Genomic DNA, 21,624 nt, shown 5'->3' on the forward strand with positions numbered 1-21,624 from the left:
GAAGAGAGATTAGACTTGTTCTTTTCAGTTTCAGAAAACAAAAGTAAGAACCATAAGTAGAAATTTCAGAGAAACAGATTTCAGCTTGATATATGGAAAATCTTCCAAAGAGAAACATCAAAAAATGAAATGGATAGCTTCCTTGCAGGCAAGGTGACTGTTACAGAGGCTGCTCATAAGATTACCAGTTAGGTACAAGTTGAACCAACTCATGTCTTCCAACACTGGAAATTATTATATAAATATTTTATTGGTTTTCCAATTACATACAATGGTAGTTTCTACCATTCCTTTTTTTTTTACCAAGAGTTTTACAATTTTTCTCCTTCCTTCCCCCCCCCCAACAAAAGGCAATCTGATATAGGCTTTACATTTGCATCCATAAGCATAGATCGAAATTGAACAAACAGCACTGGAAATTTTTGATCTAGCTTCCTTTCATCAAAATTTATTGTTGTTGTGTTCCAGTCCTTCAGGCAATATTGGTAGGCATCAGGGATTAATCTGAAAAACTGATATTTGGAGCCTATGTTCATATCTTACTATTTAATTAATAACTTTGTGATCTTGGGATTGGGCTTCAGTATCCTCATATATAAAATAAAGAATTTATACTAGTTGATTTTTAGAGTTTCATCTGTGTCTAAACCCAGACTTAATTAAACCTATTAAGTAAGACATTAAAGTGTTTCTGATATGCAAAGCATTGTGCTCAACAGTCATTTACTATTTAAAAGAATTTCTGAAGGATTATGTTGGGATGTTCAAAGATACATTTATGGGGAACAAAGAGCTAACATTTTGTTATCATTTAGGGTATCCCTATCCTTGTGGGATCTTTCCCAATGGATGTTGTATTTAGTTGGCAAGACACAGAATACCCAATGGCTGTTATCATTTCAAGGTCTTGTAGAGAGAAGTAATTGCTCATGGGATAATAGAGACGGTGTTTCTATAATATACTATTTCTCAGGAATGGTGTAACATAGTTTGTTCTATTAGCTACTTTTCACAAGGCATAGCTGGAAATATAAGATTTAACAGTTCATTGTAAAAAGGCACAGAATTTAACTATTTGTTCCCTGCCTAGTATTTCCATGCATTTGTTTTTGTTTTAAAATCTAATAAAAATCTCTTTTCTTCCTGAAAGTGATGGAAAGAGCTTTTCAAAGGACTTGTTTATTCTTGAAAATCAAGGCATCTAGTAAAACAAAAATAAATGGCCTTTTCTTCTATTCTGGATGCATGATTTTTCCATGATGGTATGCTTTGAGCATATTTTTTTCTTTTTATTTTCAGGGTCGAATTACTAAAGTATTGAATATGAAGCCTCCAGAGGTAAGAGCATCATATAAACTATAACATTAGTTATTGACATTAATTATACCTTAAGTTCTTAGGACCAGATTTATGTTTTAGGAAATATATTAGTTCATTAAATGATCCATGGATACCTGATTTCTCTTTATAGTATTTGGTTCTATCCTATATGGTAAGCTAATTTTGACATATTTTTTAAAAATTTTGCTATTGTAGTTCTAGATTGAGAGCTTCAATTACTACGGTTTTTCCCTGACTAATAAAATAAATGAGATGATATTTTTTTTATAAATTTTTTTAGGGTTTTTTTTTTGTTTTTTATTACAAGGCAATGGGATTAAGTGACTTGCCCAAGATCACACAGTTAGGTAATTGTTAAGTGTCTGAGGTCATATTTGAACTCAGGTCCTCCTGATTCCAAGGCTTGTGCTCTATCTACTATGCCACCTAGCTGACCCTGATGATACAGTTTTGTTTGAATGTAATTCAGGTATCTAGTAGCACAGTGATAGAGCACTGGGCCAGGAATTAGAAGACCTGAGTTTAAATACGACTTCAGGCTTTTGTGACCCTGCACAAGTCACTTAACTTCTGCCTATCTTAGTTTCTTCCAATGTAAAATGGGAATAATAGCAGCTCTTGCCTTGTAAGGTTGTTGTAAGGATGAAATGAACTTATCCTTGTAAAAGTGCTTAGCACTGCTTAGCACAGTGCCTAGCTAGCTAGCACTTTGGAGGAGCCATAGAAATGCTCTTTTTCCCCCCTTTATTCCCCTTCTTATCTTCTTTGTTTAGCAAGAGGGAGACCCACTTTCTTTCAGCTGATTCATACTTTCAGAAATATTATTTTAACTTCAGTGAAGGAAGTAATCCCTATAACTCAAAAGTTAGGGATTGAAGAGATTAGCATATTCATTTTATAGGAGCATTTAATTATTACATTTTAACTTTACCATATCTAATGTTCTAGAAACACTACTGTAATTTTAGCAATTATTCATTTATAACTTTAGTTCTTAAGGCATTATTTCTTAAAGTGCTATTTGTTTGCCTATGAACTTAGTTCATAGGAGTATGAATTATTAGAATTATTAGGAAGATTTGGCATAGTTATACAGACTTTTCAATTAATGCAGCTTGATGATAAAGTTAGAATAGAATGGGGGATAAGTCTTTTCAGAACAATTGGCTATTTGTAGAGAATGAAAGATTATACCTCTATTTGCTGCTAGAACTATTTATTGGGAGTGCTGTGATGAACTAAGTAGAATATTGGGTTTACCCTCAGGAACAGAAAGTCATTGAGGCATTAGAAAAGAAAGGAAGATATGGGAAAAAAAATTACCTTGTTTTGGTTTTGAAATTTAATCCTTCCCTAGTAAACAGTTATCTATTTATAAGATGTATATACTCTAGTCCAGACTGCATCCCAGTAGTCCTATGCTTTATAACCAGATTAGAATGGCATTGGGAAATGTTTAACTTAAATAAGTAAAATGCAATATAGCAGAATGTTAATTTCTGGTTTTCTAAATCAGTATGCAGCATTGACATTTGTTTCTATTTGAGTCTGACACTATGACTTTAGGCAATAAATGTGGCTTAGTTGATACTCACGCTAAGCTTTTTAAAATATTTAATATTCTCATTTTGTACAAATAATTTTTTTTGTACATTAATAAAATATTCTTGTTTAAGAGTAAACAAAATACCCCTCCCCTCAAATATAGACTCGCTTGAGTGATAAAGTAAAGGGGAGAGAAAAAAATTAAAATAAAAAAATAATAGTAATAATTGTAGGTATGGCCAGGTGGCTCAATGGAGGGAGCACTAGCCCTGGAGCCAGGAGCACCTGAGCCCTTATTTGGCCCCATACACCCAACAGTCACCCAGCTGTGTGACATGCAAGCCACCCCAACCCCACTGCCCTGCAAAAACCAAAAAAAAAGGAAAAAAAGACTCAAAATGAAATAGTAATAATAGTAGGGGTGGCTGGGTGGTGGACAGAGCATTGGGCCTTGAGCCAGGAACACCTGGGTCCAAATCTGGCCTCAGACACCCAAGGATCAACTTGCTATGCGGCCCCAGGCAGGCCACCCAGTCCCATTTGCCTTGCACCCCCCCTCCCCATAATAATAATAATAATAATAATGAAAAACGTGCTTCAGTCTTTGTTCCAACACCAACAACTCTGTCGTGGGTGGATCACATTCTTTACGATTAGTCTATCGCAAAAGTTACTTCCATATTTTTCCACCGTTGCTATTGCTGATTGAAGCTCCCTCCTTTCGTTTCTCTCTCCTTTCACTCTGACTCTGCTGTAGGGTAGCTGAGTGGCGCAGCAGACAGGTCTCTGGTCCTGGGGCCACACACTAAGCTTTTTGCAGGTTCTTTTTCCTCTGATTGTTCTTCGTTGTTATGTGGTAATAGTTCTTTTTTTAAAAAAAGTATTGAAAAATTTTGGGATTGTATTTATAATGTTCTTAAGATTCTGTGAGATGATCACAGAATCTTAAATTCTTAAATATTCATTTAAAACATTGTTATTCCAGATTTTATCCATGATTGAAGAAGCAGCTGGAACCAGGATGTATGAATGCAAAAAAATTGCTGCACAGAAAACCATAGAAAAAAAGGAGGCTAAGCTGAAAGAAATTCAGACGGTAGTTAATATTTTATTAGATAATTCATATTAGGGCAACTATTAATATTCTGTGTTTAGAGATCTGTTGCTATAGAGATAGAGAAACTGGGTCATGTTTAGTTATGATATTTTCCCTTTTCCTTCATTTGTCTAAAAGTATTTGCTTTTTTCTTTTTATCTTTACCCTAATGAATCTATAATTCTTCATTTTATAGATACTGACAGAAGAGATTACTCCAACACTTCACAAATTAAAAGAGGTATGTTTAATATATGGAATGATAATTGAGGGATTAATTTTAGGGCAAGGGATTAAGAGCGATTCAAAGGAGAAGTGACTTGGCCATTATCATGCAGGTGATTAGTAGCATTGCCAGAATTTAGACATGGGACTTCTGACTCCAAATCAGCTCTTACTAATTCATATGTAGTCAAAGGTGGAATTTTTTGACAGCCACATCACTTTGTTGAATTATGTCAAATGTCCACTTTAATTTACGTATTATTTGTTCTCTCATTGCAACTACATTCTGTATTTGACTTTTTTTAACCCTAATGCAGGAGTTTGTACCTGTTAAAAAAAAATTGGAAAAATAATGAATCTCTAAATTTATGATTAAGTAAAATATATGGTACTATGCTCTTTCTTTTGGAGATAAAAAAAAAGTTGTGCTAATAAAGCTAATGTTCTATTTATTATTTATGTCTTATTAGAAAAAAGAAATATTTGATTTTTGCCTTAGGTTCTCTACTTGTTGCAATATTAATAGTAATAAGTATACACACACACACAATACACACATATACTTAGTATTTTTCCCCAGTTACATGTAAAAATAATTTTTAAGCATTCATTTTTAATACTTTTGAGTACCAATATTGGGATTTATTTTACCACATACTAATTCCAACCGATTAATAATGCCTTTTCTTAGTAAAAAAGGAAAAACGTGATTTACAAATGTTCTGCCATTTTGTATAAAAGTTGGTTTTTATCCAACTTTATCTTCTGAGGTATTTTCCAGCTATAAAACTATATGATCTGTTCTAATTCAGTTTGCATGTGTGAAATTCAATGTAAAAAAATTATACTATGAAGTTGAAATTTTGAGTTGTAATGTATCTGTATGTATATGTACATGTCTATATTTGTGTAGTTAGTGAGTTTCAAAATAGATTTCAGTTAAATTTCGGATTTTTTCTTATAACTTTTTCAGGAAAGATCTTCCTACTTGGAGTACCAAAAAGTAATGCGAGAAATAGAACATTTGAGTCGTCTGTACATTGCTTATCAATTTATGCTAGCAGAAGATACCAAAGTACGTTCAGCTGATGAGTTAAAAGAAATGCAAGCTCTAACTATCAAACTTCAAGAAGAAGTAGCTGAGAATGATAAACATATTAAAGAACTTAATTGTGAAATAGAAGAGTTGGAAAAAAGAAAAGAAAAGGTAAGAAAACCTGTGTGAAAGGTAACTTATAAGGAGAAAATTTATCTTATAGAGTGATATTGTGAGATATCTGTTCTAGAACCTTTGAAAGTATCTTACTACCTATTTTCTTTAGAGTGGTACAATATAGCAACTTAAAAATTATATTCTTGACTAAGTTGCCATTTGAATAGAAGATTGCAATATTGATTGAATTGAGATGCACTTTATTGTAGGAAATTGTTAATGTCCTTCAGTCTTTGGAAGATGTACTTGCAGAAGCTCAAAGAGTCAATATGAAGTCTCAAAGTGCTCTAGATCTCAAGAAGAAAAATCTGGAAGGTGAAGAAAAAAAACGTAAAGAAATTGAAAAAAATATGGCAGAGGTAGGCAATTTTATTGCACATTATAAAGCACAAAATACAAGTGGATTTTGTTCAGCAGTATTAACTTTATATAATATGGTACTTTTCCAATCTAATAGTCTAATGATTAGAGAGTTTAGTGTTAAGATAATATTAGTAAAGTAGGGATTCTGAAACCCTGGTCCATGAATTTATCTTAACATCTTTTTCAGAATTATGTTTTAGTGTAAATGACTTCCTTTGTATTCCCATGAATTTTATTCTATGCATTTAAAATTTTTTCTGAGAAGCACTTCACTAGATTGCCCAAAGTCTCTGACCCAAGAAAGATTAGAATCCCTGCAAAATATAATGTCATAGATTTGACATTCAATTCAGAAAGAATTCATTAAATGCTTGCTACATGTGAATCACTATTCTAGCTACTAGGGATACAAAAGGAATGAAAAATAGTCTCCTCCCTATAAGGAACTGTATTCTATGATGTCTACATTTGTTTTTTAACCAACAGCTTAGACATTTTCTTGACATAGTCAAGGCTTTTGAAGTCCTTGGTTGTGTGTTTCTATCTGGTTTAGCTTAAAAAAAAAATCTCAAATGAATTGTAGTGACTGTTTCTTTTCATGTTAGTTTAACCTAATTAGCATTAAAGGTGGTGAAAGGTTCTTCAAGTGCTGGAGCCTTGCATATCAATAGATATGTCAAAATTTTTAATTAATATGGCAATGCTGAGGTCCTTAAATTTTATGGAGGTCTTTGTTTTATTTTTGCACAGGAATGGGGGTTAAATGACTTACCCAAGGTCACACAGCTAAGCAAGTATTATGTGTCTGAGATTGAATTTGAATTCAGGTCCTCCTGACTTCAGGACTAGTCCTCTATCCACTGCACAATCTAGCTGTCCCTATGGAGATCTTTATTAAGAAGGCTCATTATTTCTTCTTGTGGGATACCTTATCATTGATCTTAGGCAAATTTCTCAACCTTTCTTTGTTAAATGAGAGAGCTGAAGAAGAGAATCTACAAGGTGTTTTTCAGCTCCACATTTATAGATCTTTTGAGTCTAAGTTGACCAGTAGTTGGTGATTTTCTTTGTTTTTGTCTTTGCACTTATGAAAATAAGGTGGAAAAGTTATAATATATTGTTGGAGAGAAAATATATACTGAGCTATGTATTATATGTGTAAAGAGAAAATAAATCCCTATCTTTAGAACTGTTGGGTTAGTTGTTGTAAGAGTGAAAGTGAAAGAAATTAATTTCCTTGTTAATTATTTTTCCACAAAGGATTCTAAAACTTTAGCAGCAAAGGAAAAAGAGGTAAAGAAGATTACAGATGGACTTACTTCTCTTCAAGAAGCAAATACTCAGGATGCAGCTGGCCTGGCAGCTGCACAGCAGCATTTCAATGCTGTGTCTGCAGGTCTGTCCAGTAATGAGGATGGGGAAGAAGCAACTCTTGCTGGACAGATGATGAACTGTAAGAATGAAATAAGCAAAGCTCAGACTGAAGCCAAGCAGGTAAAATCAGAAATTGAATAATTACAACTTAAAAAAATGTGAAAAAATATTAAGGGTTGGACTTAAGTATCTTCTGAGTTTGCTTCCAATTATGAGATTCTGCAAATAAGCAGCTTGGTGCAATGGAATGAATATTGGATTAGGGTTTTGAAGACTTGGGTTCTGGTACCATTTGTATCATTTACTGGCTGTGTGGACTTGTACAAGTCCCTTATGTAGATATTAACATCATTTTTTTAGTTTTCAGACAAATAGTTTTACTTATCTTTGATTCATTCTGTTTTAAACCATTTCCCCCCCACTTCCACTTATTTCTACTTGTTCACTACATCTTACTTTCTTTTTTGTGATATCTTTTAGATTCTTCCCTATGTTTATGAGCATGTTAGAATGAAAGATAATTATATAAAGTACTTTGCAAAGTGGAAAACACACAACTAATGGCAATTACTACTACTGTTATTTTTGTTAATATTGTTATTTGAACCATTGAACTTAGTAGACCTGAACTTGGATTTTAGCTACAGTATTTATTAGCTTGAGTGATCCCAGAGCCCTGAAACCTATCTGGTCTGAGTTTGCTTTTTAGAATAAAGATAGTAAGACTTGAATTACTTTAAGAATGTGAGCTGTTTTATGTGCTTATAACATATCACTTTACAGTTGGACAAATATGATAATCCTCTTTCCAGTTAATCATGTAGATGACAACCTTGAAATTTTATAGAAAGCATCATTGTCTTTTATCGTTTCCTTGCTTCAGAATCTATGTTTTTCTGTCATCTGTTGTATTTCTCAGTCTCATATTCTGTATTTACAGTGAACAGACCCTACTTTGTGTGTGTGTGTGTGTGTGTAAAACTTTGTTTCTCACTACTTTTAAATAACTCCTGTATTATGGTTAGACATAGTTCCTGGTTGATCCTTCTGGAAATGAAGGAAGCTAGAGATTTGTATTTCCTCTCTTTTCTGAACTCAGTTAACCAGTAATCAGGCTTTGCTATACCTGTTCAAGATCCCTTGCTAGTTAGAATCTTAGGCATATTTGTCATATGTATTTATGTAATTTCTGGAAATTCTTTTGCAATAAACATGAATTTGACTTATAGCCCTAGTAGCCTTTAAAGGGAAAACTACTAGGAAATAGCTCTGCTTTTAAAAATGCTCATTAATAATAATAGATGATAAGGGGATAAGAATTGCAAAAGATCTTTAGCTTGTGGAGGTCCTGGGAGTTGATTTTAGTAACCTTTTTCTAAATCTACTGTTCTTTTATGTTTAGTTCTACTCTGATTTTGTTCCATTTTTCAATCTAGGCTCAGATGAAGTTGAAACATGCCCAACAAGAACTAAAGAACAAACAAGCTGAAGTTAAAAAGATGGATAGTGGTTACAAGAAAGATCAAGAGGCCTTCGAAGCTGTGAGGAAGCTTAAAGAGAAACTGGAAACAGAAATGAAAATGCTAAACTATCAAGGTTTTCATTAATTATTTATATTGTGGTAGAATATTTGACCAATTGCTAAGGGAGCATTTTAAAATGAAAATGAGATCCTGAGGAAAAAAACATCCTAATTAAACTTAAGTTTACAATTCTCTGTCAAGTTTTGGCATTTAATATTAAATATTCTTTTCATGGGAATTTTCATATATCAAAAGTTTTTAAAAATAGACTTTTTGTATGTCTTTTTTTCTTATGTCATAGTCTTTCTCTTTCCCGCCTCCAGATTAATTCTTTCTTGGGATTAAAAAAAAACTCAATTAACCAAAACCATTCCATACAAAGACATATCTGACAAGGCATGCACAAGTTTGCTTGAATAATTCCCTGACTCTGACATGAAGAGGGAAATGTTTCATTTTCTTTTTTCTTGGGTCCTCCTGGTTTTTAAACTTATTTAAAGCTCAGCTTCCTCAATTATCTTTTCATTGTTAATGAAAACATGAATTTGATTATGCTTATTTTATTCTGCACTATTCAGAGTTTTTCTCAATTCCTCTTTGTGCTATGATATCCCATTACCTTTGTATATCGTGATTTTTAGCCATTTCTCAACCCAACTTCAAAAGAATATAAATTCTAAATTTTTATAACCCTCTAGTCTTGCATACTACAGATTTCTTGCTTCATTCCCCTTCTGAAGTACTTCAGTCAGACTTTGAGCTGTCTCACATATTCTTCAGGGTTATTGGTCTGTCAGTTCTTTTTGATAATATTTTACTGGGAGGTGTAACATTTTGCTTAGATTTAAAATTGAGGGCTACTTCCATGGAGAAGAAATATACATATCTCCTATAACAAAACCAATATTTTTCAGAGATGACTTATTTTAAAATTTAATTTGTGCTTGGCTCTTATTTAATATTTAATATTTTATTTACATTACTCTACTTATTTCAGTTTGCATTACATCACTAAGAATTTTAGAGTTTTTTTTAACTGAACTATTAACCTTAATTTTTATGTTTTGCTATTTAGAAAACAAGGAGGAATGTCTGTTGGAAAATCGTCGACTGCTGTCTCAAGATGTCAGTAGGCTGAAAAAAACATGTGAAACCCTATTTGCCAAGTTTCCCAGTCTTCGATTTGAATACAAGTAAGAGATCATGTACTTTATTAACACATATCTTAAAATAAAGAAAATAGAAATAGATAAGTTAATATAATTTAATATTTTAAAATTTATTTAAGGCAGTGGGGTTAAGTGACTTGTCCAATAGTTGCCAGCTAGTCAACTATTAAGTGACTGAGGCTGGATTTGAACTCAGGTCCTCCTGACTCCAGGGCAGGTGCACTATCCACTGCTCCACCTAGCTTCCCCGATAAGCTAATATAAATAAAGCAATAAATGTTCATTAAACACCTAGAAGAGGGAGCTTTGTCAGCACCAAATTTTTTAATTTTTATTTTCAGTTCCAAATTTTTTCCTCTACCTCATTTTTCACCCATTGAAAAGATGAGAAATACAATACCCATTATACATATAAAATTTTGCAAAACATATTTCTTGTTACAAGTTTTTTGTTTTTTTGCAAGGCAAATGGGGTTAAGTGGCTTGCCCAAGGCCACACAGCTAGGTAATTATTAAGTGTCTGAGGCTGGATTTGAACTCAGGTACTCCTTACTCCAGGGCCAGTGCTCTATCCACTGTGCCACCTAGCCACCCTCAAAACATATTTCTATATTAGCCATGTTACAGAAAAAAAAGAAAAAAAAACTGCTTCTGTCTATACTTAGATACTGTCAGTTGTCTTTCTGGAAGTGAATTTTTCATTATAAGTCCTTTGAAATTGTTACTGGTCATTGTGTTGGTCAAGCTGCTAAGCTTTTCTTAATTGATTATTATGACAATATTGGTGTTAGTGTATACATGGTTTTCCTTGTTCTGCTCACCTTTGCATTATTGCATGTAAGGTTTTCCACGTTTTTCTTAATCTGTCACCTTTATAACCTTTCAAAAAATTTTATTTATTTTTCCAACTACATACAAAGATAGTTTTTAACAGTCATTTTTTTGGTAAGGTTTTGAGATCTATGTTTTTCTCCTTCCCTCCCTCCTTTCTCTCCTCCTTCCCCTTAACAAAGAATAATATATCTCTATAATTTCTTTTAGCACAATGGTATTTCTTTACAATCATATATCATAACTTGTTCAGCCATTTTCCAATTGATGGACTTCATCAATTTCCATTTTTTTGCTACCATAAAAAGAGCTATTATAAATATTTTTGTATAGTGGTATTTCTGGGTCAAAGAGTATACTCAGTTTTATAGCTCTTGTGAGAAATTATTATTTTGCTATTATATCAATAACCATTTATTAAATTAGGGCTAAGTTTTTATTTCCTTTATTTCCTCATTCAGGGACCAGGCCCTGTAGGTTCAGACAGTCATCTCTGAAGGACATGACTGATAGAGGAGATAGTTCTAATCCTTGCTGTTCTTGATCTTGGGCAGAACTCTACCCAACCCTTTACTTCCATTTAGAGTGTAAACAGAATCTAATCTAGTTGGATTCTTGTCCTTGGAAATAAGCCCATGTACTTATTTCCTCTCCACTAAAGTTTAGGGTGACCCAGCTCATGAAGGAGAAAACCAAGGAGAGTGATGTAAGTCAAGATGGATTCCTTTGTCTAGATTGTTGGAGGTGCCTGAGTCTCATGATCAAGACACATTCTCAGTAGGAGGAGCTGAAGACTTATTCTACCTCCTCCTTTAAATGTCTGCCTGTTGTGGTTTATTTCTTCTGTTGGGGGCATTCCCTTTGAAAAAAAATATTTACAGCATACATTATTTCCATAGGTGTATTTGGTTCCTGAGAGAAACAGCTGACCAATAATTTACTTATTATTATAAACCAGCCTAATTAATAAGTTAATTATTAACTACCCAGACACCATTTCTCTTGTTTTTCATTCTTTATACCCTTGGGGGGGGTAGTTCCAAATTGCCCATTCTTCAACTCAGATGGAAGCAAAAGGAAAAGGACCAAGATAATTTTGAAATAGCAGATTAACTCTAGTTGATATTTTCTCCTTAAGATGTATCCAACATAACAAGTGACAAGTTAAAAATTTTAATTTTTTGTAATTGTATGACTACTGAAACTACATTCTTAATTATTCCTAAACATTAAATTTTATAGATTAAATTTGGATCATCTTTAATTTGTTTACAATAATATTAAACTCTGGCATGTAAAGTATTTATTGAGCACTTAACCACCATCTTATGTGCTTGGAATACTAATGCAAGTCTGCAAGATAGTTTTCCCTCTTAAGGATCTAACTTTATTTTTCTTCCCCCGCCAATTAACAAGCCTTCCCTGGAGTCAAAAAAAGGAAAAACATAACCTTGTAACAAATTTTTGTAACAAACATAGGCAAACAGGACAAATACTCATATTGGCCGCGTCCAAAATGTTATGTCTTATTTTGCATTTTGAGTCCATCACCTCAGCTCAGGAGATTGGTAATATATTTTTCATCAGTTGTTTTCTGGAATCATGGTTGATCATTGTGTTAATCAAAATTCTTGAATCTTTCAAAGTTTCTCTGAAACTGTCCTTTTCATTATTTCTTATGACTGTAGTGTTCTATTACATTCATATATCAAAATTTATTGACCCATTCCCCATTTGATTGATAACTTTTTGGTTTCTAGTTATTTTCTACCACAAGAAGAGCTGCCATAAACAGTTTTGTATATCTGGGTAGTTTTTCCCTTTCTTTGATATTTTTTGGGTGTAGGCTTAATAATAGTATTGTTAATTCAAAGGGTGTATACATCAAAGTTTCGTAACTTTGGGGGCATGTTGAGGAGTTTATATTCTAATCGGGAAAACAGAGATCTAAGGCATGGTGTGATGACAGTTAGTTGGGAACATGGATTTTAAGCAAGATAAAACTCACTTATTAGACCTGAGGACCTAGGGGTGGAACCCATGGTTAGATGAAAATAGGGGAGAATTCAGGCTGCATGGTTGGAGAAAACAGCTTTAATGTATCTTGTCATATAGATTATTTGCACTGAAAAGTATGGTTTGATGTATTAAAGTTAACTGATGAGTTTAACTGATGATGAAATTATGACTTGCATTTACAAATACTGAGCATCTGCTTTTGTTTTGAACTGGGTATATATATATGATGTATCAGGAAAACTTAATCAGGAAGTGAGTAAAATAAATCTCGTTAAATGTACTACATGAATAGTATCTCTCTAGGATTAATTCTTGCTATCTTTTGTGTCAAAGGGATCCAGAGAAGAATTGGAATCGAAATCATGTAAAAGGCCTTGTGGCTTCTCTCTTTAATGTAAAAAATGCCTCTACAACAAAAGCTCTAGAAATTGTGGCTGGTGGACGACTCTACAGTGTTGTAGTAGACACAGAGGTAAATTGGTAGCATTTTTTTTTATTTTATGTCTCCATTATACTTTGTTTGATAAAAATGTAGTTGAAGAAGTTCATTTAATTTCAACCATTTCCGGTTATGTAAGCAAAAGACTGCATCATTTCTAGATATAGAAGGGGCCTTGGTAACCATATAGTCTATCCTGTCCTTGAAGTCCATTCCCCATTATAACATACTTAATGAAAGATACTGTGCTCTCTGTTAAAAATAACGTGCCTTATGCTTTCTGAGGGCAGCGCATATCTTTTTTTTCCTTACAACAAACCTTAATTTTCCTCTTTGTAATTTCAACACACTGTCCTTGGGTCTGCTCTCTGGGAACAAATACAAGTGTAAACCTTCTTCCATTATAACTGTCATTAATAGTTCTATTCCTCCCCTTTGCCCTGACTTTAATATACTAAGTGGAATCCCAGTGAGTAGAAAAAAATATCTAAAGCATAAAGTAGCATACTCATTAGCAAGATTTAGATAACAGGTGTAGTAAAATCTTAGCACTTCCATTTTATATCTTTTTAACATCTATATATTTGAATTGAGACAAATTAATTCAGAAGTAGATCTACCAAGCATACGTGTGTATGATTGTTGGAACAAACAAAATGTTAGTATAGGAATTTATGTTGTCTTCCTTCTAATTGGAGGTTTTTTAACTTTCATGTATATGTATATAAATTGTAATTGCAAGAGATAATTTATATTATTTTGTAACAACTTCTATTTTTATTATTTAATGTAAATTAACCTCTAGAACTTTTTTATAATGATGTATATACCTGAATTTTGTCTCGATGTTCTGCTTCAGAAAGCAAGGTATTTTTAGTCTTGAATAGACAGTTGACTATTTTAGTGTTTATTTCACCATTAGTTTGATGGTATTAGAAATATTCTGTAAGGTTAATACAACAAATTTTTGTTGTTCTCCATTGTAAGATTTAAAATGAAAACCACACATTATGATTTTAAAAAAAATGTAGAGTTTTGGTTTTGAATTAAAAAAGCCAATTCAATCATAAATAGAGTCTCCTGATGGTATAAAAGGTATACATTGCCTTAATTTTTGGTTTCTGCATTATGTACCTATAAAACATTTTGCTAAAAAATTAAAAAAAGCACATATGTGTCAATATGCATGATCAGTATTATATGGTTTATGAGGAAACTCTAGATAACTTTTTCTTGGAAATATTATAAAGCTCATAGTCCCATCATATCTTTAAAAATAGCATTCATGGGGTGGCTAGGTGGTGCAGTGGATAGAGTATTGGCCCTGGAGTCAGGAGTACCTGAGTTCAAATCCAGCCTCAGACACTTAATAATTACCTAGCTGTGTGGCCTTGGGCAAGCCACTTAACCCCATTTGCCTTGCAAAAACATAAAAAAAAAGAAAATAACATTCATTTTCTCTTTGTAAATTTTTTTATGTACCTTGAAGTTTTTTCCTTAATAGGAATATTTATTTTAGGTTACAGGTAAAAAGATATTAGAAAGAGGTGAACTAAAGCGTCGGCATACTATAATTCCACTCAACAAAATTTCATCTAGGTGTATTGGAAAAGAAACTCTGAATATAGCTAAAAATCTGGTAAGTCTCTTATTTATGTTTCATATGCATTTTCCTTTATAACCCATTTTTAGAGAACCAGATGGTATACTGATTAGACTGTGGGATTTAATTTCAGGAAGACTTGATTTCAAATTCTGTCTTTTTAAATAGAATTTTTAAAGTATTTTTTGCTATATAAATGTTAGCTAGTATATTATTTAGAGAATAAGTGACTGAATTTGTGCTACCTTGGAACTTGAAAGTACACAAATACATAATCTCTCAAATTAGAACATTTTCTTAAGTTTCAAAGAAATTGAAGCATCTAAGTTTCTTTTTAATTAACATCTCAAGTTAATAAATACATTTTTATTATTATTTGCTATGAATGTTTTATATTAATGAAATTCTCAAAGCCCTTTTGACAGCTCAATATGGCTTTGATATGGCATAAAATTCTGTCAAAAGTTTTGTAGTTGTGGCTAATTTATTGTTTGATTGTGAGATATTTTTAGTTTCATTGTTCAGTTCTGTTCTCTTTCCTAGACCATTTTAGGCATGCAGAAATATATTTTTATAGACAATGTATATTTAGAAATCTTAGATTCATTTTTAGCCTAATATATATATATATATATATATATATATATATATAATATATATATATAAAATTTTTTTTTTTAGTTTTTGCAAGGCAGTGGGGTTAAGTGGCTTGCCCAAGGCCACACAGCTAGGTAATTAAGTATCTGAGGCTGGATTTGAACTCAGGTACTCCTGACTCCAAGGCCAGTGCTCTATCCACTGCGCCATCTAGCCACCCCAGCCTAATATTTCTTAAAATTATTTTTTCATCTAGCAAGCATTTATTTTCTCTTCTTACCTCATACCTCAGTTTCTTCATTCAAATAAAACCCTTGTAAAAATATAATAGTTAATCAAACAGATTCCTATATTAACCATCTCCAGAAAAGTATATATCTTTCTACATCTTGGGTCAGTAATCATTTTGTCAGGAGATGAATAGATTGCAATATCATTGGTCTGGGGTCATAGTTGGTTATTACATTGATCAGAGAAATCTTAGCTTTATAAGTTCTTTGGAATTATGAGCAAATTTCCAAAGAAGCTGCTTATCCCCACATCCCTTCACCAGACTTGGTTAGTATTTGCAACCAAATATGGACTGGATGCCCTGCCTACTCCTGCTACTTAGGATAATTTCTTCTACTTTTAGGTCATGTAAGATAGTTCAGGTGCCCCATATTTCATCATAGGAGGAATGAAGAAGAGAAACAGAAAAACTGAATAGAAGAAATATTTGACTTATAAATAAAGTTACTGATTTGCCCATCTACTGAAGTTGCTATCTCCTTCCACAGCCTCTGAGTGCTGTGAATTTGTTACTGCTTTTGTTTTTACTCTTATGTTCTGACATATTCTATTTTATGTAACTATTTTGACTAAAGATATATTTGATAAATGAACTTAAAACAAGAAAGATTTTAATTATTTTGAGTTATACAATTTTTCTGCTATTTTTGCTTCCCTCCCACCCCAGAAGATAGTCTTTACAAAAATGTTTCCATGGTATACTTTGATCTAAGTTGAAAGGGAATGCTTTAAGAAAAAAAAATCTGAATTTTTTTTTTCAGAAGCTAGGGTTGAAGTAGACTGCTGGTTAATAATAGTTAACAAATTGGCAGTTTAGTCAAGAAATTGAACTTGGTGAAACAAAAGCAAATTTCAGCTTTTATTGTGTTTGCTATGAATCAGGATTTTTAAAAAAAAATTTTTAAAACAAAAAGGTTAGTGATTTTGAGAATCTTACCATTTCTGACATAGGAAAAAGTAATTCATAAGAATAGTTAGCTTAAATAACATTATTTTACTATACATTTCAATTGAAATAAAATGTTCAGTTAGGGCAGTTCTGTGTGTGTGTGTGTGTGTGCATGTATTACATGTCTTATTTCTTTATTATTATTTACATATTGTTTCCCCCATTAGGCTTTGACTCTGGTGTTTTTCACTTGGCAGGTTGGTGCTGATAATGTACATCTGGCCCTTTCCCTGATTGAGTATGAACCTGAGCTTCAGAAAGCAATGGAATTTGTCTTTGGAACAACATTGGTCTGTGATACTCTAGACAATGCTAAGAAAGTTGCCTTTGATAAAAGGATAATGACTAAAACAGTCACTCTAGATGGAGATGTATTTGATCCCAGTGGAACACTGAGTGGCGGTAAGGGAAACTGCACTTGGATACTTTTATTTCAACGTATGCCCATATTTTATTTGGTGGTAATATAGCCAATCTTTGTGTAATAACTGGAGTGCTTTTTTAATGTAGCATATTTGAAATAAATTTGAAAACTTCGTGACTTTTCATTGTATTTTAATCTTGGAAACAGTTCTTAGGTGGGTCTCCATTTTCACATATGGAATTTCCTTTGCAGAGGGACTAAATGAACTCTCGTTGTTACTGATGGTACTGGAACCTAGGTTTTTTGACTCTCAGTCCTTTGTGCTCGACCTCACTACTTTGGGAATCTGAGGGGTACAAAAATATGTCAGTTGTCAGCATTCTCTGACTCCATTAGTGTGGAAATTCCCTTATCAACTACATTTGTAATGTCTCTATAACTTGGTAGCTAAGACTTTTTTCTTTTGGTTACATATAAATTAGTAAATGTGTCAAAATTTGACCTAGATCTTGACTCCAAAGCCAGCACTCTGGACCAGTAAGGTAAAAGCAGATATTTGGCATTTAGATCACAGGAAGACTTCTGAGCACTGCATAGTTCCTTAAGGCAGATATGTAATCTAAGCACACTCTTAAAATTTATTTTGTGTTTTATTTGTGGGATCCAGAACCAGAATTTCACTGAAAAGTAATAGTAAATCCTTTCCAGAAAACTACTCCAAGAGAATTCTACTTTATAGATTGCCCTAGTTGAAAATTTGGATTCTACCCTTGATGTTTTTAGGGTCAGGTGAGATAGAATATTCTAGTACATAATAGAGTTAGAATATTTGATATTAATTCATTAAAAGGTATTTTTATTATGCTAGTGAAGATAATGCCATACATATGTGAAAAATGCCAATTCCTAGTTCTCTTTCTTGCCTGTGTGATCTTTTTTTTTTGCAAGGCAATGGGGTTAATTGACTTGCCCAAGATCACACAGGTAGGTAATTATTATGTGTCTGAACTCAGGTCCTCCTGACTCCAGGGCTGGTACTCTATCCACTGTGCCACCCAGCTGCCCCCATTGCCTGTGTGATCTTGATGGATTACATAACCTCTCTTCTTCAGTTTCCTTATTTTTAAAATGGGGGCAAGGTAGTGATCTCCAAGCTTTTTGATTGTTCACTGCTGCTAAGATTTTTGAACACCCAAATATGTGTACTATTTATGTTATATGCATGTCCTATTGTAATAATAATTATGTACATTATGGAACTTTCATAAAAATGGAAATTTAAATTTAAAATTTAAAAATAATAATAAGATGAAATACTTCAAAAATATTCATGGTAGAAAATCTACTTTCACTAAAGTAGATAATATTTTAATGAGAGCAATGTTTGATTCATTTTGTTTATTCTTATTTTGTACAAATAATGTTTTTTATACATTACTAAAATATTCTTGTTTAAGAGTAAGCATAATACCCCCTACCCCAAAAAAATATAGAACCGCATGAGTGATAAAGTAAAGGGGAGAGAAAAAATTAAAATAAAAAAATAATAATTGTAGGTATGGCCAGGTGGTGAACTGCATGGAGCACCAGCCCTGGAGCCAGGAGCACCTGGGTCCAAATCCGGCCTCAGACACTGAACAATCAGCCAGCTGTCTGGCCCCAGGCAGGCCACCCAGCCCTATTGGGGGCAATGTGATTGAATATTCCTTAATTTTGAAAATTTTTGATTTGAGCACATTTGATACTTGATTTTAATAGTTTGTCATAGCTGAAGAGTAATTCTCCAGGAGGAGAGGGTGGTCCCTTGTCAGATGCTGACCAGAGATCAAGACGAATGAGGATTGAGAAAAGCCCTTTAGATCTGACAGTTAAGAGATAATTGGTAACTTGAATGAGAGCAGTTTCAGTTGAGTGAGTAGTCATTGATAAGGAGGAGGTTGATTCCCAGTAGACTGGAAAGAACAGAAATAGAATAATTTAGAACAATGAATTTAATGGGAAAGTTAATGTATTAAAATTATAACCTGTTTGTGTTTCTTTAACTTGATATTTTGTCTACATTAAAATGGAAAGAGGATGTGACTGATATGAATGTGTGAATGTTGAGATTTTTCCAATAGCACCTTCATTCTGTGGATTTGTACAGTATTGGGGGAGGCCCTATATAGATGTGTGGGAAGGAAATCCCATGACTGACTATTGTGGGGAGAAAGGTGTTTGACTTATCTTCATTGTTGATCCCTGGTGGTCATACTCTGGTCTCTTTGGGTTCGTCATTAATGTAGCTCCCCTAGTTTTAAAACTTCTAGAATGGGAGGACCTTGAAGTCTCTCCTGGATCAAAATTTTGATTTTTGATTTTTATATGCATGTTTGTGGATATCCAGTGTCCATCTCACTTTTTCCTCTCTGTCCATAACAGGTGCACGACCCCAGACTGCATCTGTTTTGACCCAGGCTCAAGAACTCAAAAATATTCAAGAGGAGCTGAAAGTTAAAGAAAATGAACTCCAGGCTATTGAAAAGGAATTAGCAGGTCTAAAAAACACTGCTGAAAAGTAAGGTTTCTGTTAGTTTAAATAGTATTTTTTCTCTTCAGAGATTTGAATGATAGGCAAAATAGCATTTATCTTTTCCCCCACAGGACTCCCATCAACAGGGAAAATTCATGTTCTCATTGATTTTAAATATTGAACATTGATCAAAAAGTATTTCTATTAGAAGAAAGTATGTTCTGGCTCACAAAGAGTCCTTGAGAGGGGATTGTATTAAAGAGGGCTGAATTTAGAATCAGATCTAGAGTTCCAGTCTTGGCTATTGCTTCTGACCTGACTGGTATTAGAAAGTCATCTGACTTCTGGGGAGTCTTATTTGACTCCTCTGAAAAATGAGGTTAGTGGACTAGCTAGCTTACTGTAATATCCTTTCCAACTCTAAATTTATGATGCTTAGACTAGGTGTCAAAAGGAAGCTGAATTTATCAGCTATTTAGCCTTGATAAGCCTCTGGCAGATTTTGCAGCTTAAAAAAAAATGATTGTCAACTTGAATGAGAGCAGTTTCTTTTTTCTTTTTCTTTTTTTTTAAAGAGAGTGCAGTTTCAATTGAGTGGAATGGTCAAGGATAAAGGTGGAGGTCAAGTACCTAGGAAACAGGAAGGATAGTGGTACCCTGGAAAAAAACAGCAAAGTTTTTTTTTACTGGGAAAGATAATGTAATGAGATCCTTGCAGATTGTAACCCTTTTGTGTTTCTTTAACCTGTGATGTTCATTTTGTCTCACTCAGATTGAAAAAGGGGCATGGGATTAAGGCAGTTATTTTGTTTTTAAAGAAAGATTTTATTTATTTTGAATTTTACAATTTTTCCCCTAATCTTGCTTCCCCCTCCCCAGAAGTCTTTATATTGTTTCCATGTGTATATATTGATCTAAGTTTAATGTGTTGAGAGAGAAAATGTATCCTTAAGGAAGAAACATAAAGTATAAGAGCAAAATTACATAATGGGATAATGGTTTTTTTAAAAAAATTAAAACTAATAGTCTTTGGTCTTTGTTTAAACTCCACAATTCTTTTTCTGGATACAGATATTATTCTCCATTGCAGATACCCCCCAAATTGTGCCTGATTGTTGCACTGATGGGATGAACAAGTCCATTAAGGTTTTGACCATCACCTCCATGTTGCTGTTAGGGTGTACAATGTTCTTCTGGTTCTGCTCAGCATCAGTTCATGCAAGCCCTTCCAGGCTTTCCTGAATTCCCATCCCTCCTGGTTTCTAATAGAACAATACTGTTCCATCACATACACATATCAGTTTGTTAAGCCTTTCCCCAATTGAAGGACATTCACTTAATTTCCAATTCTTTGCCACCATAAACAGGGCTGCTATGAATATTTTTGTACAAGTGATGCTTTTACCCTTTTTCATAATCTCTTCAGGGTATAGACCCAGTAGTGGTATTGCTGGATCAAAGGATATGCACATTTTTGTAAGGCAGGGTTATTTTTAATGATTGTTCTTTGGGTCTAATACTTGTCCTACTATCTTTATGGGGCTCTTTTGGGGATTAGATGAAAATTTGGGTTTAAAGCACTTTGTTTCCACTATCATCTTTCAATTGTAGTCTGCAATTTCTATGCTCATCCTTCTTACATTCATTTTTTTCCTTTCATAAAAGCTTATATTGCTGATACTAGCAGAAATGATAGAAAGCATATAATGAAAACACCCAGGATTAGCAATTTAAATCTTACCTAGAATCATAAAGGCAATATTGGTTATTTTCAGCAAACTTACATGTCTCAACACAGGGGTAATGGCTTTCTCTGACTGCATTTGGCTTTTCCTATGTTGATTCACTGTGACACTCTATAAGAGAATCTTACCATAACTGTTTTCCTAGGTTGTTATTATGTTGTTAAGTAGCAAAAGAAAGTATTAGGAACTCATAATGTTAGGTATTGCAAAATGTAGGAGCATGTTTTACATCTAGAAATTTTTGTGTTTATTAATAAGATTAACTATAAAATCCTTCCCAGTGAGAAAAGTGAGGTGGAATTTTCTGTGATAAATAGATATATACCCTGAAGTGTTTGACTTGGTGACATATTTGTTTATTTGAATTTGTCTGGAAAGTTAATTTTATTTTGAATATCATGATGTCAAACACCTGTAGTTTCTGC

The 21,624-nt window shown here is 33.2% G+C and overlaps 1 protein-coding gene across 2 annotated transcripts in view; it reads left to right on the forward strand.

The window, feature by feature from the left end:
- Nucleotides 1-21,624, forward strand: part of SMC2 (structural maintenance of chromosomes 2) — a 59,654-nt gene that overhangs the window by 7,744 nt on the left and 30,286 nt on the right. For both annotated transcript variants that reach the window (XR_012470726.1, XM_074196490.1), the window contains exons 5-16: nucleotides 1,300-1,338; nucleotides 3,872-3,982; nucleotides 4,179-4,223; nucleotides 5,181-5,414; nucleotides 5,630-5,779; nucleotides 7,044-7,277; nucleotides 8,594-8,753; nucleotides 9,756-9,873; nucleotides 13,033-13,171; nucleotides 14,658-14,777; nucleotides 16,776-16,980; nucleotides 19,364-19,499. Coding sequence is in view for 1 of the 2 variants with exons in the window: in XM_074196490.1 (XP_074052591.1) it covers nucleotides 1,300-1,338; nucleotides 3,872-3,982; nucleotides 4,179-4,223; nucleotides 5,181-5,414; nucleotides 5,630-5,779; nucleotides 7,044-7,277; nucleotides 8,594-8,753; nucleotides 9,756-9,873; nucleotides 13,033-13,171; nucleotides 14,658-14,777; nucleotides 16,776-16,980; nucleotides 19,364-19,499 (1,691 nt within the window). In the remaining variant the exon portion in view is untranslated. The remainder of the gene's footprint in view (nucleotides 1-1,299; nucleotides 1,339-3,871; nucleotides 3,983-4,178; nucleotides 4,224-5,180; nucleotides 5,415-5,629; nucleotides 5,780-7,043; nucleotides 7,278-8,593; nucleotides 8,754-9,755; nucleotides 9,874-13,032; nucleotides 13,172-14,657; nucleotides 14,778-16,775; nucleotides 16,981-19,363; nucleotides 19,500-21,624) is intronic.

Source organism: Macrotis lagotis, chromosome 8 (genome assembly GCF_037893015.1).
Source record: "Macrotis lagotis isolate mMagLag1 chromosome 8, bilby.v1.9.chrom.fasta, whole genome shotgun sequence".
NCBI classification, from domain to species: domain Eukaryota; kingdom Metazoa; phylum Chordata; class Mammalia; order Peramelemorphia; family Peramelidae; genus Macrotis; species Macrotis lagotis.